The 16,692-nt window shown below is 47.2% G+C and overlaps 1 protein-coding gene across 13 annotated transcripts in view; it reads right to left on the bottom strand.

Annotated features, from left to right (window-relative positions):
- Positions 1–10,741: 10,741 nt before the first annotated feature.
- The window catches only part of rassf8b (Ras association domain family member 8b), a 96,044-nt gene continuing 90,093 nt past the window's right edge, over positions 10,742–16,692 (bottom strand). For 9 of the 13 annotated variants that reach the window (XM_069907665.1, XM_069907671.1, XM_069907662.1 and 6 more), the window contains 2 exons: positions 14,253–14,394; positions 10,742–12,471 (listed from right to left, as the gene is read on the bottom strand). In XM_069907665.1, coding sequence (XP_069763766.1) covers positions 12,347–12,471; positions 14,253–14,394 — 267 coding nt within the window. In that variant the 3' untranslated portion in view covers positions 10,742–12,346. The other 4 variants (XM_069907673.1, XM_069907675.1, XM_069907674.1 and 1 more) reach the window with 4 other exon arrangements.

Genomic DNA, 16,692 nt, shown 5'->3' with positions numbered 1-16,692 from the left:
ATCAATCGTGCCAGCGGGCCAAGAAGAGCGGGCCAAGCTGCCTCAATGACCGTCGCCCTGCTGTGATGAAATGCTTTGAGAGGCTGGTCATGGCCAGAGTTAACTCACCTAAGAAAAGACCTGGACCCACTGCAAGTTGCCTATCGTCACAATCATTCCCCAGCAAATGCTCTCTCACCAGCTCTCCACTCAACCGCAGTAATACATATACATCAGGCTAAAAACCGGAGAAAGTCAAACACTGTACTTAATAGAGCAAAGGTAAAGATATATAACCAACGTTATATATACTTTGAGCCCTTCCTCAAAGTATGATTAAGATGTAGTTAGGTGCCCAAACTAAATGGCGCAGGAGTGACAAGCCAACCATTTTAATTCTGCACCCACTCCCACTCCGACATGTCTGCTCATGGCCTCATGTACTGTCAAAATGGAGTCACCGCCCATAAATTGGAGAGAGAAACCCTTAATTTTCCGCCTGGGCCCTCTCCAACCAGGTGGCGTTAACATCGACTTCTCCAGTTTCTGCCAGCCCACTCCCCGCTCTCCCTTTCTATCCCATCCCTCTGTTCGGAGCCATCCCTCTTCCCCCGTTTGCTGGTGTGCCCTCCCTCCCTTATCCACCTATGGCCTCCTGCCTGTGGGACTAGGGCTCCTGCACTCCCCCCCACTACACCCCCCAACATTTTGTTCAGGCGCCTGCCTACATCTTGTTTATACTTTAAGCCCAAGATGTTGGCAACTGTTGCCGTATAAAGGACATTGTTTGACCCATTGAGCTTCTCCAACATTGTGTTTTTACTTCGATCGCTGTGCCTGCAGACTTTTGTGTTTTACTCAGTTGCTTCTTCATCAATTACAGCTCAACTTTCATCACCATCATCCCCTCAGTCCTGGTCAGCAAGCTTCAAAGCCTAGGCTTCTGCAACTGGATCCTTGACTTTCTCATTGGTAAGACCACAGGCAGTGCAAATCAGTAACAACATCTGCCCTTCACTGACAATCAACACAAGGGCACCTCAAGGTTAGCTCTACTCATTATACACCCATGACTGTGTGGCCAGGCACAATTCAATTGCCATCTACAAGTTTGCCGATGACATCACGGTTGCCGGCAGAATCACAAGTCAACAATGAGGAAGTGCACAGGAGTGAGATAGGTCAACTAGTTAGGCGGTGTCATAACCTTGCATTCAACGTCAATAAAATCAAGGAATTGAGGAAGGGGAAATCGGGAGAACACAGACCAGTCCTCATCGAGTGGTTGGCAGTGGAGAGGGTAAAAAACTTCAAATTCCTGGGTGTCAACATCCCTGAATATCGATCCTGGGACCATCATGTTGACGCAGTCATGGAAAAGGCTCAGCAGCGGCTAGATTTCACATGGAGTTTGAGGAGATTTGGAATGTCACCAAAATCTCTCGAACATTTCTGCAGGTGTATGCACTCTATCTGGTCAAGTCACTGTCTGATACGGAGGTGCCAATGCACAGGCCAGATCGTTGGGGGGAGTTTAAGGAGGAGATTGATAAATATCTAATTACTCGGGGTATCAAGGGATATGGGGAAAAGGCTGGAAATTGGAACTAGATGTGAGAACGGTTTAGCTGAGGGTGGATTTGCAGAGCAGACTCGATGGGCCGACTGGCCTGCTTCTGTTCCTTTATCTTGTGAATGTATGAGGAGCGTTTGCTGGCTCCAGGCCTGAACTTACTGGAGTTTAGAAGGATGAGCGGGGGGGGGGAATCTCATTTAAAATTACTGGATAGTGAAAGGGCTGGATGGAGTGAATGTGGAGAAGATGTTTCCTGGAGTGTGAGAGTGGAGACCAGAAGTCACAGCCTCAGGAAAAAAAAGGACATCCCTTTAGTACAGAGATGAGGAGAAGTTTCTTCAGTGGGTAGTGAGTCTGTGGAATCTGTTGCCACAGATGGCTGCGGAGGCCACATCATTGGGTTGATTTAACGCGGAGGTAGATAGGTTTCAGGATTAGTCAGGGTGTCAAAGGTGATGGGGAAAAGGAACGACAATGGGGCTGAGACGGAAAATACATCTGGCATCATTCGAATGGCAGAACAAGCACAATGGGCCAAATGGCCTCATTCTGCTCCTGTGTCTTATGGTCAAGAAAAAAGCATGAACAATTTAAGCTATCTGAGCAGCATGATTGGCATAGCAGTGCTGTTATAGAGCCAGCGATTTGGACAGGGGTTCAAATCCCATGCTGTCTGTAAGGAGTTTGTACATTCTCCCCGTGTCTGCATGGGTTTTCCCAAGGGACCCTGGTTTCCTCTCACTCTTTAAAATGTACCGGGGATGTAGGTTAATTGGATGTAAGTTGGGTGGCACGGACTTAAGGGCCGAACTGGCCTGTTTCCGCGCTGTACGTTTAAATTTTAAAAATGACTGCTTGTCTGTGCCAGCTATCTGAATAAGCAATTAAAATATCCTCATTCTCTCCCTCCCTCCTCTCTGTACCGTGCGTCTTCAACTCCTTTTTGAAAATTACTCTCTCTATCCTTTCATCCACTGTGTCCCAGATCATGGCAACTTGCTGTGAAATCAAAGTTATGAAAGCTCCTGCTTGTGGACTGCCACTTCTCGCCTGGAGCAGCTTCTCGTTTCTTAACCCTTGGAGCACCTCAGGGGAACAACTGCTGGGTTCTCTGGTGTCGTAGCAAGAGCCTGGTGGAGCAACTGCGTGAAGGCCCGGGTTCAACCCCGACCTCTGTCGCTGCCTGGGTGGAGTTTGCACATTCTCCTTGTGGGTTTCCCCCTGGGTGCTGCAGTTTCATCCCATAGATGCATGGGTTGGTTGGTTAACTGGCCGCTGAAAATTGTCCCTTATATAATGAGTTTATAGTCATATTCAACGTACATTCAACAATGACAAAGCAACTATGCTTAAATGAATTAAAAACAGACATTAAGAACACAAAAAGACAGATAATAAATATTCACAGTTATCCTTGTGCAGTGGTTTTCAAATTGGCCCCCTAAACTCACATTCCACCTTATCTCTACACCATCGATGCTCTGATTAGTAAGGGATTGCTTAAGGTGGGATGTGGGTGGGAAGGGAAGGTTGAGAACCACTGTTTTAATTGTACCTCATTGACTCGTTATGTGCCTGGTTTCATAACTCCAAAGGAAATAGGCCTCTCAAGCAAAGAGAAAAATTGTCATTGGCCTTTTTGGCCTAAATCAGTGGGAATTAATGAGAATGTGTGGAGAATTTTATAAAAGAGTTAATGTAGGATTTGTGTAACTGAGTGGTTGATAGTCTTGTTGAGTCGAAGGGCTTGGTTTCAGTCCTGTATTCCTGTGTGTCGTGACTGTATGGTATATATTCCAAGTTTGCCGATGACACCACAGTTGTCGGCAGAATCACAAATGGCAATGAGGAAGTGCACAGGAAGGAGGTAGATCAGCTCATTGAATGATGTAACCACAACAACATTATGCTCAACGTCAGCAAAACCAAGGAGGTGATTGTGGACTTCAGGAGGAAGTCAGGGGAACACGACCCAGTCCTCATCGAGGGCTCAGTAGTGCAGAGGGTCAAGATTCCTGGGTGTCAATACCTCCAAGGATCTGTCCTGGAGCCTCCATGTTGATGCTTCTACATGAAGGCTCGCCAGCAGCTGTACTTTGCGAGGTGTCTGAGGAGATTCGGTCTGTCACCGAAGACTCTCGTAAACCTCTACAGGTGTACCGTGGGGAGCATTCTGGCTGGTGGCATCACTGCTTGGTGTGGAGACGCCAACTCTCAGGACAAGAATAAACTCCAAAGGGTTGTTAACTCGGCCCGCAACATCACAGGCACCAGACTTCACTCTGCATTACTTTTTGTGCGCTATTTTTTTTTGTAGTAATGTTGTAAGACCGTTATCATCTGAATGTTTCCTTTATGATGCTGCAGCAATCACCGAATTTCATGACTCTGATTCCGACTTCTATTCATAAAGTCAAGGATTCAGTCTACTCTTTATCATCCTGCTTAGCATGTCCTACAACCTATCCCAGAAAGACTGAGACAAAGTGAAGAAATTGCTGCATGCAGCATCATTACAGGGCAGTCTCACTGGTCCAATGCCAAGAGTCACTGGGGTTGGTTGAAACTGCCTCTGATCATGGCTGTGGACCACTGGTCAATGTGAGAACTTGAGCTCTTGCTGCCATCTAATGGTGGGATTGGGAAGTGTCAGAGCACCAAGTGTGCTGTGAGACTGTGGGGCTGGCACAGAGTAGGATGTAATGAAATCCCGAGAGGTAATATTCAAGCTCAATGAGCGGGTAAGATATCACCGGATGGAATATAATGTGAAAAATGTAAAGTCATTGAGTGGAACATTCAGCAAAGCAGAAAAGTCACTGTCATTCAGCTGTGGCGACTCTGGCTCAATCCTGGTCTCTGGCACTGCTTATGTGGAGTTTGCATGCTCTCCGTGACTGGGCTTCTCCCTGGGTGCCTGGTCCTCTCAGAGGTGTGTGGGTTGGCAGGTTACTTGGCCACTGTACGTTGCTCCAAGACAGAGAACATCTGCACAGTCAGCGTGGAGGTTAGTGCAATGATGTTACGACGCCAGCGACCCTGGTTCAAATCCGACGCTGTCTGTAAGGAGTTCGCACGTTCTTCCCGTCTCTGCATGTGTTTCCTCTGGTTTCCTCCAACCCTTGAAAACGTACAGGGGTTGTAGGTAATTGAGCAGCACAGGGCTCATGGGCCAGAAGGGCCTGTATAATTTTTGTTTAATTAGCTGACAATATCATGGCAGTGGGTTGTTTCAAAAGGGGTGATGAGTCAGTATTCAGGAGGGAGATTGAAAACTTGGCTGAATCGTGTACTAATAACAACTTCTCACTCAATGCCAGCAAAATCAAGGAGCTGATTGTGGGCTTTAGGACGGGAAAAGCAGTGTCCCAATGATCACTGGGAAATGAGAGGGCGAGCAAATTTAAATTCCTGTAAGTCACTATCTTGTAGGGCCTTTCCTGGACCCAACACACGAATCTTGTCGTGAAGAAAGTACGTCAAGGCCTCTACTTCCTCAGGAGTTTGCGGAGGTTCGGCATAACATTGAAAACCTTGGTGAATTTCTACAGAGGTATGGTGGAAAGTGTGCTGACCAGCTACATCACCATCTGGGATGGGGACACCATTAGCCCTGAGTGGAAAGCCTTCTAAAAGGTAGTGGACAGAGCCCAGGACATCACAGGCAAAACCCTCTCCACCATCAAGAAATTCTAGATGGAACGTTGCTGTTGGAGGGCAGCAGCAATCATGAAGGATCCACACCACCCTCTGTCCTTGCTACTGCCACCGGAAAGAGGTATCAGTGCCACAGGACTCGCACCACCGGGTTCAGGAATTGCTGCTACCCCTCCACCAGCAGGCTTCTAAGTAACAAATTCAGTCTCATTTAAGGACTCTCATTCTGCACATTATTTAATACTGGATTTTTTTCTGTTTTGCAGTCCATTTGTTTCATTTCTTTGTTTGTTTACATTTCTCTCTTTATTCCTGAGTACAGTTACTGATAAGAAGAAGTCCTACCTGGCCCACAGAGGAAGGAATCTCAGGGTTGTATGCACTCCGATTATAAATGTGAACTTTGAACTCCAAGAACCCCCGCTCTATTGAGTGAAGAAATTCTTACTGATCCAAGGGTCTCAGCAGCTTTTTATTCTAAGACCGTGTCTGCAACAAGAAATTTCACTGACCTACTTTAAGTTTGGAATCAGCTTTGTAACTTGAACACAGGAGAGTCTACGTAATCAATATTCAACACGCTCTTTATTAACTTCCTGAACTTCCCCAGAGTTTCTCATGTACTTGACGTCGGACAAACTCCTTCAGTGTCGTCTTCTCTGATTCAGTCACACAGTGTGGAAACAGGCCCTTTAGCCCAACTTGCCCATGTCGACCAAAGTGTCTCACCCGCACTAGTGCGACCTGCCTACGTTTGGCCCATATTCCTCTAAACCAGGAGTGGGAAAGCTTTTATTTTTAAAACTCACATTCCACTTTAATCAATCCGTATGCCATCGGTGCTCTGTGATCAGCAAGGGGTTTCTTAAGGTGGTGTGCGGGTGGAAAAAAAAGTCTGAAATCCCCTGTTTTAATTGTACCTCATTGACTCATTATGTGCACCGTTTCGTAACTCCAAAGGAAATAGGCCAATTACAATTTTTCTCAAGCAAAATATTTCAGCAACAATTGGATCTAGAGGAGTGATTCTCTACCTTCCCTTCCCACTTGCATCCCACCTTAAGCAATCCCTTACTAATCCCAGAGCATCAATGGCGTAGGGATTTAAAACAAGGTTGCCCACCTCTGCTCTAAACCCATCCTATCCATGTACCCATATAAATGTCTCAAACATTAAACCCTTCCTCCAGCAGTCTATTCCACACACCCACCACCCTCAGATTCCTGTTAAATCCCTCTTCCCTCACCCCCATCTCAAACCTTGTGTTGTGGACTTCTTACAAGCTGGGAAATAGGATCTTCAAATCAGACAGCCATTTGGACCAGTATTTAATCCAAATGGGAACATTGTATTAATATCCTTATGGCATTCTTTAGGTACACATTGGATTAAGAAACAATTTAATGCCACTCTATTGACATTGATGGCAACACAAGTGCTGAAGAAACACAGATCGTGGAATACCATAATTGTTGCATGTGGCCAAGCACTGGGTAACTAGTTTTGGGCAGGTTGCAAGATCTCTGTAACTGCCGGCACTTTTAAAAAATATTTATGATTTTCCAAACTTAAACTCAAACAGCTCTCAACATTATCGGTGTCAATGTTAACGGGATCAGCATCGACAAAAGTTACAATTATCCATTTCATACGGTTTTCTGGAGAGTTCAAGCTCTTTTCATCTCCTTCCCTCTCCAACTCCCACATTTAACACTTCACTAACCACAGTTACACACAACATTCAAGACACTCACAACAAAGGTATAATTCGTATATCGGGGTTTATGGGTTTTTCACGACACGGCTGTTTTCTTCTCTTGACTTGGGATGGGATGAACCCCCACCCCCCTCCACTGATTGAGGGATAGACAGGGAAGGTAGGGCCCCTATAGAATTTAAGTAGGGTCGCCACACTTTCAAAAAAAGTGTTATACTTTTCTCTTAAGTTGTAGGTAATTTTCTCCAGCGGAACAGATTTCCAGGTAACCGTTATGCACGTCCTGGCCACTGCCAATACGATCGTTATTGGATTTGGAATTGTAAGTCATTCCACAGGAACAACTCTGGGTCCTGTGGGAATTCTTTACCTATGATTTTTTCCTAGGACTTGGCCTAGTTCCACCTAAAAGGGCCTCACCATGGTACGTGTCCAGGTTGCATGCACAAAGGATCCTGTCTCAATGCCGCATCAGAAACATTGGTCTGACAATTCTGGTTCAGATCTGTTCAGTTTTTGGGGCTTCAGCTACAGCTGGTGTAGAAAGTTGTATTGTACCAACCTGTACTGCATATCAATGATTGCAGTCAATGCTAATCTGACACAGGTCGGGACCAGCAACGCTCGTCAATCGTTATTCGTAAGTCTGACTCCCACCTCTGCCTTGATCTATGAAGGCCTGGTTTGGGTCCTTCGAATCATGGCCTCTATGTCACTGCATGCTGGTGGGGCCATAGTTGGACCTAATTTGTCCTGCAGGAACGATTTTATCTGAAGGTAGCAATGGAAAGTTTTATTTGATAAAACATACTTATGCCTGAGTCGTTCAAACGACATTAGTTACCCCCTCTCGTAACAGTCCACTATGCACCTGACGCCATTACAATGCCAAGTGTCCAGGATCTTATTACCCACCGTCAATAGTATTAGTCTATTTAGAGTCAGGGGTATTTTTGGGGACAGGCCCACTTTGATTCCTAGATATTGGTTAATTTTATTCCAAATGAAGATGATTTGTTTTCGTAGAGGGCTGCCTGTTTTCCCAGATAACAATTTAGCATCCCATTCATAAATAAAGTCCTCTGCTACCTTCTTACCTACCACGTGCGGGTCATTTTGTGCTCAGGGTAGTACAACTCCCCCCTCCCCCCCTTCAATGAGCGAGGTGATGTATCTTGACTGGGCTGCCCTATAGTTATTCTTGAAATCTAGCATTCACAGTCTGCCCAGACTATAATCCCAGGTCAACTTTTCTGCAGAGACACTGGCTAGCTTTCCATTTCATAGAAATGTGCTTACCCATGAGAGAAAATTTTGGAAGAATCCCTGGAGCAACGCCACGGACAGTGTCTAGAAGAGGTACTGAAACTTCAGCAACACATTCATTTTAATACAATTGATCTTGCCCACTAAGGTTATGGGCAGGGATATCCACCTATTTAAATCCTCCTCAATTCTCCCCCATATGGGAGTATAATTTAATTTATATAAATTATTCAAGTTATTGTCTATTCCGACTCCAAGGTTTTTGATCCCATTTTGTGGCCACTTTAAATAACGGTTTTCTTGACATTGACTGTAATTCCCCCTTAGTAAATGGCATGGTTTCGCTCTTGTCCCTGTAGTGCATCAGAGCGCAGATTGGACAATGAGTTTTCTGGTCTGTCAGATATACCAGTACATCATTGGCAAATAAATTGATTTTATGTTCTTCCTGGCCTGCTCTAAAACCCTGGATGTCTGGATCTTGGCTCCACAGCTAGTACGAACAGGGCAGGAGATAGTAGGCACCCTTGTCTACTTGATCTTGTCAGTGGGAAATTTGTCCGTTGATGACTTTAACCTTGGGGGCATGGTCCAGCGTCTTTATCCAGTTTATAAAAGTTGTCCCTAACCCTGACTTTTTCCACCACTTTGAATGAGAAATCCCACTCCAATCTGTCAAATGCCTTTTCCACATCCAGGGCCACAGCTAAACCTCCCTCGTTACTAGTTTGCACCACTGCTGGAACTTTATTGCCCATTGGTGATGGTGAAATGCCAAGCCCACTTTCATGTTGGAGTCACATCAGGTAAGGACGTGGTTCTTGACCCCAAGCTGATGTCTACACCTGTTGCCAGGTCTGTTCGCCTGATGCCACTGCTCAAATTCTTTGTTTAACTTTTAATTCAGGGATTGTATTGTATGGAAGGGTTTGTGAGGTGGAGCAGAAAGCAAGCTCCAAGACTTGGATCACAATCACCAATTAAATCAAACAATGGAACAGCGTAACGGCTCTCCTGCTATACACTTGTACCAACACTCGCGCAAACCCACACCCAACCGTGGGACCCGTCGGGGTAGGAAGGGGCTCAGTGCAATGGGAAGCAAGAGGGGAGGATTCCCCGAGAGCTGGATCCTGAGGGAAATATGTGCCCTTGCATCAGGGCTTCCCACGGGGATTTCACAGCCTCCCACTCTGGGGAATACTGAGGACTGTGGCTCTGCTCTGGTATCTCCGTGCACCGGGAAACCCTGGCTAGCTCTCGGGAGCACGGTGCCCCGTTACCTGCCATCCTCACAGAAGGCATCTACCGTAGTGACCTCCATCGCCACATGGAGGGGAGGAAGAGAGCAATAAATGGCCCACTCAGACTGAAATATGCCCTGCGCTCTGTTGAGGAGGGTCCAATGACGGCTCCTGAATTTCCCGCTCGGCAGAGCAGGGGAAAATGACCGGGGCTAGCCGATGGCGGTGCACACTCAGGCTTGTGCAGAAGTAGGCATCTGACTGGCTGGTGGCCGGTCAGTGGGGTGTGGCTTTCAGTAAAAGGAGATCGCTGATTGGCCAGTGGGACAGGGATACAGCCCAGCAACAGGCCCCTCCGGCCCATGAGCTCGCATTGCCCAAATGCACTCGCGTAACCAATGAACCTACTAATCCTATTCATCTTTGGAACGGGGGAGGAAACCCCTGGTGGAAACCCGACCAGGTCAATGGGGAGAAAGTATACACTCCTTACAATCAGTAACGGGTTCAAACCTGGGTCGCTGGTGCCATAGAAGGCTTGTGCTAACCGCTGCACTAACCATCCTGCACTTCCGCCTTTTGTGAATAGAAATTCAATTCAACCTCTCATGATGGATTTGGAACTCAGGATTACTCAGTCAATAATATCGTCATGAAAGCAAGAGTAGAATACTTAAAATTCCTCACCTCTGTGTGCTTCCCCTGGTTCCATGCGTATAATCAACACTGGATCTAACCCACTGGATATTTGAGAGATTACTTAAACACAATCAGAAGACCCTAGTCACCCTTGGTGAGGTCCATATTACAGTGGCCCAGGGACTGAGCAGGAGACTCAGAAGGTCCTTTCAAACTACCACGTGAAATGGGCAATTTGTCCGGTTAGTGCCCCCTCAGTTATGCGGCAGTCAGAGAGGGTCTGACCCGGTTAACCCCGTCGGAATCCAACCGGGCCCCTGACCTACCTCAGAGGTAGTCCGGGAACCCAGTTAAACCTGCCTCGGTCACACCCAAAGGCGATTTAAAAATGGAAATGGGTGACCCACTTATTCTGGTGATGTCGGCGCTTGCGTGTGCACGCGCGTCACCAGGCAGCCTGCGTCCGAACATCCGGCAGTCCTTCCAGTGAGTGCATGGCGTGTCGTTGTGGGGGTGGGATCCCCCGGGTTGGTGATTTAATGGGTCCATTCTCCTGCAATTTAAAAGGTGCTTCCAGCACCTTTGCCCCAGTAATCGCGCCTGGGTCCCAGGAGGGCTGTAGTTTAAAAGAGGCTAGAGTTGGATAGAGAGACAGACAGCTCTTTCAGTGGGCATGATGTTTATTCTAATCTACATTTCACAGTAGCAGAACATTATAGTTCAGAAGAATGTAGATTAAAATTCATGATGCTATAACTTTAAGCAACAACATAAGTAAAGAATACATGATAAAATCATTTCTGCTTTATAGTACATTTCTCTGACTCAAATAATACTGAAATAATAATACTTTGTATTCAACAGTGATAACTGCTTGTCATTGAAACTCTATAGCACGACACGAGTCTCTGAACAATGCAGAGCGACAGGGTTTAATAAATAGGATTTACAGAATGATTGTTCTGACATCCTGGGTTATCACCTACCTGAACACAACGTGTTCAGACTGTGCACGTTGACAACTTGGCACTTGGTATATAATATAAAAGTAATGCTATTAAACTGGATCTTATATTAATTTTACATTCCCATATACACTGGTGAAGCCAAAAATAAGATCTAAATATTTTATTTATTATGTACATAATAACACTCAAGAATTGGGAAAGGTTCTTGTGCCTTGACCAAAGAATCGATCCGCAACTCTCTTTCGGACTCACTGTCATATCTAAAATATACATCCCCCCTCAACACTGGCACCCATCCTTCTGGCTTTTTGAAATTTGCTGGCCATTGAGTCAACAAAGTTGACTGGTTGGAAGTTCTCTTATTTTGCTAACCGACTTGCACTGCAATCACTGTAAAAGAGACACAAACTGCTGGAGAAACTCAGCAGGTCAAACAAGTGTCCTTTATGTAGCAAAGGTAAAAAAAATATAATGCAGGGCTCAAGCCCAAAACGTCGGTTATGCATTTTTATCTTTGCTGCATCAAGGTCACTGTTTTGAGTTCCTCCAGCATTTTGTGTTTTTTTTTAACTTAACCACAGTTTCTGCGGACTTTCATTTTACTTTGCACTGTAATCCCTGGTGTCCTGCCATGGCTAGGTCAGAGACCGGGTTCCTTTTTAATGTGTTTAGCAAAGTTCTGGAGCAAGAGCAACAAAGCAGGAATCAGCCCTCATTTATAAAGTCATAAGCAGCATAACGCAAATTCAAAAGCCCATGCGTGAACACTGCTTCAGTATTTGGCTTTACTGAGGCCCAGCACTCTTTGAGTCTCTGTTTGAGGTGTGTTTCCACCGTGGTTCTGACCGGACAAGTGAGAAGCTTCACTTAGTGCTTCCAAGTCCATCCTTTTCCTGACGTGCACCCTCTCCCTGTTAATTGGATATAATGACAACGCTTTGGAAATCAAGGGTCCCGATTTTGCAAATCCCGCCAGGAATTTTTTGCTTTAATACTGGGGCATTTTATTTTAAGGGTAGGGAAGAGAGAAATGGATAAAATCCAAATGTAATTGATGTTGGTTTTTTTTTCTCGGATAGTCTCTGAAATATATTGGACTTTTCACAACCTGAACCCCGAGTGATGTTGTGGGGGTGGGGTGGGGGGAGACATTCGCAACAGGAACTTGCATCTCTTCTGGATTTCTGCCCTCGGTGGTTACAGGGTTGGGTCACCTCGCACAGGATCGAACTTAGCAAAACTGCTGGGAGCCGGGGTACGACCAGCCATGTCCGAATCCCTTGCAGGGACAGGCAATAGTTACACGTAGATGCCTTCTGGGTTAAAGCCCGATGTCAGTGGGTTCTGCAGGATCCTCAGATTACTGGGCAGCTGGCGAGTGGATGGAGGCCACTTCAGGGAACCCGTCGACATCAAAGGTGCTGCTGGAAGGGAAAATAACGCATCACTAAACAAGGATTCAGGCAATTTAGTAACAGAAACACCAGTACACCTTGGAGAACAACAGTTTGGTGATGTACGTACATCAAAATCAGGACTGCCAGGCCGGGAAATAGCTTCTTCCCACGGGCAGTGAGATTGATGAATGGTGAGCTGGAACTGAGTAAATCATTGCAAAATATTTATACATATTTATTATACATTATAGCTTCTTGTATATATGTAATTAGTATTTTGTGTGTGTGTGTGTGTGTCTGTGTGTGTATATGTAGTGTGTGTATGCATGTATTGAATATGTATATGTTTGCATGTAGTGTGTGTTTGTAGTGTGTGTCGTATGTGTGTGTGTGTGGAGAGCGCGAGCACTGCGCGCAACGTGCTCTCTTCAAGTGGTGCCCTGGGCATGTGCCTTGCCTGCCATACCCAAGATATGCCCCTGGAGCATATCGATTGCACCTTCATAACCAAAAGCTAGAGATTGTCCAGCTCCACTTGGAAGGCCAGAAGTATTACTCTTGGAACTAAGAGCCATGGACAGTTTTGAAATAAGAGATAGCAGAGTTGAAAATCCATTCAATTCCATTTCATATTTAGAGCAATATCCTCATTTTTCATGGAGAGAACGGAGCTGAACACAATTACAAGTGTATCAGCAGCTGGAGATGTGGATGATCCGTCAACTGCTTGCAGTATCCGCTGTGTCTCCTGAATCGAAGCACCAAGTTCGCACTAACTACCCCCAACATTTCTCACCATTTGAAAACTATTCTGCTTTGCCAGGTTCTTACCAAAATGTATGACCTCCTTTTTACCCCCACACTGTACCCCACCAAGACTCATTCAGGCCCATTTATATAATCTGCTCCGTTGAGAATGGCAACGGGAGCAGGCCCTTTGGGCCATGTGTCTGTGCTGAACACGATATCCAAATCAAACCAAATCCTGCCCCTAATTTTCCGTGTGTCTAGACCAGTGGTTTCCGAACTTTTACTTTCCACTCACATCTCACTTTAAGTAATCCCTATGCCATTGGTGCTCTGTGATTTGTAAGGAATTGCTTAAGGTGGGATGTGGGTGGAAAGAAAAAGGTTTGAAAATCATTGTCTTAATCGTCCCTCATTGACTCGTTACGTGCACGGTTTCATAACTCCAAAGGAAATGGGCCAATGACAAGCAAAATATCTCAGTAACGATTGGGATTCTCAACCTTCTCTTCCCACTGATGTCCCACCTTAAGCAATCCCTTACTTATCACAGAGCACCGATGGCCTAGGGATCAATTAAAGTGGTATGTGAGCGGAAAGAAAAAGTTTGAGAACCACTGTTCCAGAAGCTTTTTAAATGCTACTATTGTAGCGGCTTCAACCAGGACCCCTGGCAGCCTGTTCCGGGCACTCACCACTCTGTGTAATTCCACCACCCACCACCCCCCTCCCCCGCCCCACGCCTCCCTTAAACATCCTCCCCCTCACCTTGAGCACACATCGTCTGGTGTGTGAAGCTTTTGCCCTGGGGAAAAGATTCTAACTTTCTACTCTATCAAATCCCTCTCATGATTTTAATGTTTCCTCTATCAAATCCCTCTGCAGATTTCCTGCATTTTCCTCATTCTTCCGTCCAGTCTTCTGCAATCAGCAGACAGTTAAACCCTGTCCATTCATATATTGACAGGTAATAGTTTGGACTCTCACTTCAAGCCTGCAACTGACCCCTGGACAGACTGGGGGTGGGTGCGGTGATTAAAATAGGTATGGTCGAGCCTGACCTTTCTCTTGGGCTAGAGGCAGTTCTTCCTCAGTGGGCTGAACGGGAAGCACTGTGACCTTGGTCCCTGTCTGCTGGATGAACTGTTGCAGGTTCACTTGTCGCAGCTCCTTGGTCAGTTGCTCAAGTTCCAGCTCCTTCTCCTGTCGGGACAACCAGATTTCAGCAAACGCCAGAATGAATGTGTGAAGAGAAAACAATCGCTAAACATCGATTATTTCCTTCCCAACCAAATCGTAAAATGGCAGGAATTAAATTGGCTGGCTTCCAATACGCGGTCGAGCAAATTTCTCACGACACAGTTAGAACAGCGGTTAGCATAGGGGTATGCAAAGTGGTCGACGTCGACCCCTGTGGGGCAGCGATGGAAATATCTAAGGGGCTGATAAATGCCTGGAGGTCGATTGAACTTTTGAGGTTGAAAACAGGAGTGTATCTTTGGAAAATAGAAACTACGGAAGGGGTGGCCAACATCTCGCGAGAGCGGGCCTTGATGGCCGCCATTTTCTTATGACATTCTGGCTTTTAATAAGTTGAGAGTAGATGGTAGATGGGAGGACGAGGAAGAGTGGGTAGAGTGGAGAGGAAAGAAGTGTGTATTCTTGAGTACCCACACCATCCCACCCACCCCCCCCACCCCGGTCAGCACTGACACCACCACCTCGGCCAGAGATGCCATCACCTCCCCCCCAAGGCCTGCTGCCTCTCCCACCAGCTAGCACTGCCACCACACGCCAACCCCCTCCCATCCAGCCAGCACCACCCCCCCCTCCTCCAGCCTGTACCAACACTACTGCCTCTTCTCCGGCCAGTGCTACCATTCACCTGGCCAGCTGCAACACCTCCATCCCCTCCTCGGCCAGCGCTACAACCCACACCCCCCTCCAGTCTGTACCAACACCACCGCCCTCTCCCCGGCCAGCGCTGCCACCTACCTCCCCCAACCCCCGGCCAGTAACAACACCACCGCCCCCTCTCCGGCCAGCACTGCCACCCACCCCCCACCACCACACATAAATAACACTTCCATGCCTGAGGGTCAATGAGGAATCGAGGTGCTTTCACACTGCCCCTGAAAGCTGGTATTTAATCGCCTTTTTACCGTTTCACTTACCTGAGTGAACCTGACCAACACGGGGTTTGGGGGGGGGGGGGGTCATTTTCGTCCCAGTACTTACCCGCCAAGGAAAGTAGAATCAGAGCTGATATATTTTGCATTGGCCCCCGTGTAAAGGGATTGCCTGCCTCCCTGGGATGCTGACGCTGTAATACTGCAGATCCCACCTCCTTTTGCCATGTCCCTATGTGAAAGGTCGCACTGAACCTGCTTTTCTTGGTTCATCATGAACGCTGCGATTTGACCCGGCCTTAAACATGGGTCGCTTACATGCCAATTAACTGGGAATTCAGTGGGGAAGCAGGATTCCATGAAGGGGGGGGGTCGATGGTTGGGGGGGTCGATGGTTGGGGGGGGTCGATGGTTGGGGGGGTCGATGGTTGGGGGGGTCGATGGTTGGGGGGGTCGATGGTTGGGGGGGTCGATGGTTGGGGGGTCGATGGTTGGGGGGGGTCGATGGTTGGGGGGGTCGATGGTTGGGGGGGTCGATGGTTGGGGGGTCGATGGTTGGGGGGGTCGATGGTTGGGGGGGTCGATGGTTGGGGGGGTCGATGGTTGGGGGGTCGATGGTTGGGGGGTCGATGGTTGGGGGGGTCGATGCTTTGGGGGGTCGATGGTTGGGGGCCCCTGGGTTAGCGCCACACTATTACAGTGGGTTTGAATCTGGCGCTTACACGTTCTCCCAGTGAGCTGTGTGGGTTTCCTCCAGGTGCTCCGGTCTCCCCCCACATTCCAAATGTATGGGGTTGGAAGGTTAATTGGTCACACGGCATTTAATTAAGTCCAGCCTTTACTCTGAGAGGAAACATCCTTCCTGGCAAAGCCCCAGAGCTTTACATTTCAATGAAATCTCCCCTCCTTTGAAACTTGAGGGAATGAGCCTCCCTTGGCAGCAAGCCTCAGGGTACTACCTCTGCGGCATATCAACCCTTTGTCAGAAAGGAGACCAATGCCTGCAACTTTCCCAGAAAGGGAATGTGTGACGGATGGTAAGAGTCCTCAATAATTCTCTGAGCCCTATTTAACCACCGCTCTCGATGAATGTCGTCAATAAAGGAAAGGGAGACCCCAGTGATCTTCTCGACCCGCTGTTTCGAGGCTTGGCAGTACTCTTCTCTCCCCCACCCAGTGCGTCAGGATGTGCCCCTGGAAGACTGCAGGTTGACCTCTGGAGGCCATCGCTCCCCAAAGGCCAGTGGTGAGTCGGAACAGTCAACTGCAAGCTCTGAGCCGACGCTCTTCTCCAAACCAACCTGCTTTCTCACTGACGTTTTTTTAAAAAAGTTCAAGCTTGCAGAACACTAGTCACACAGTGTGGAGACAG

This window comes from Narcine bancroftii, chromosome 13 (genome assembly GCF_036971445.1).
Source record: "Narcine bancroftii isolate sNarBan1 chromosome 13, sNarBan1.hap1, whole genome shotgun sequence".
NCBI lineage: Eukaryota > Metazoa > Chordata > Chondrichthyes > Torpediniformes > Narcinidae > Narcine > Narcine bancroftii.
The sequence above is the reverse complement of the archived record's forward strand: the minus strand, read 5'-3'. Positions and strand labels throughout refer to the sequence as shown.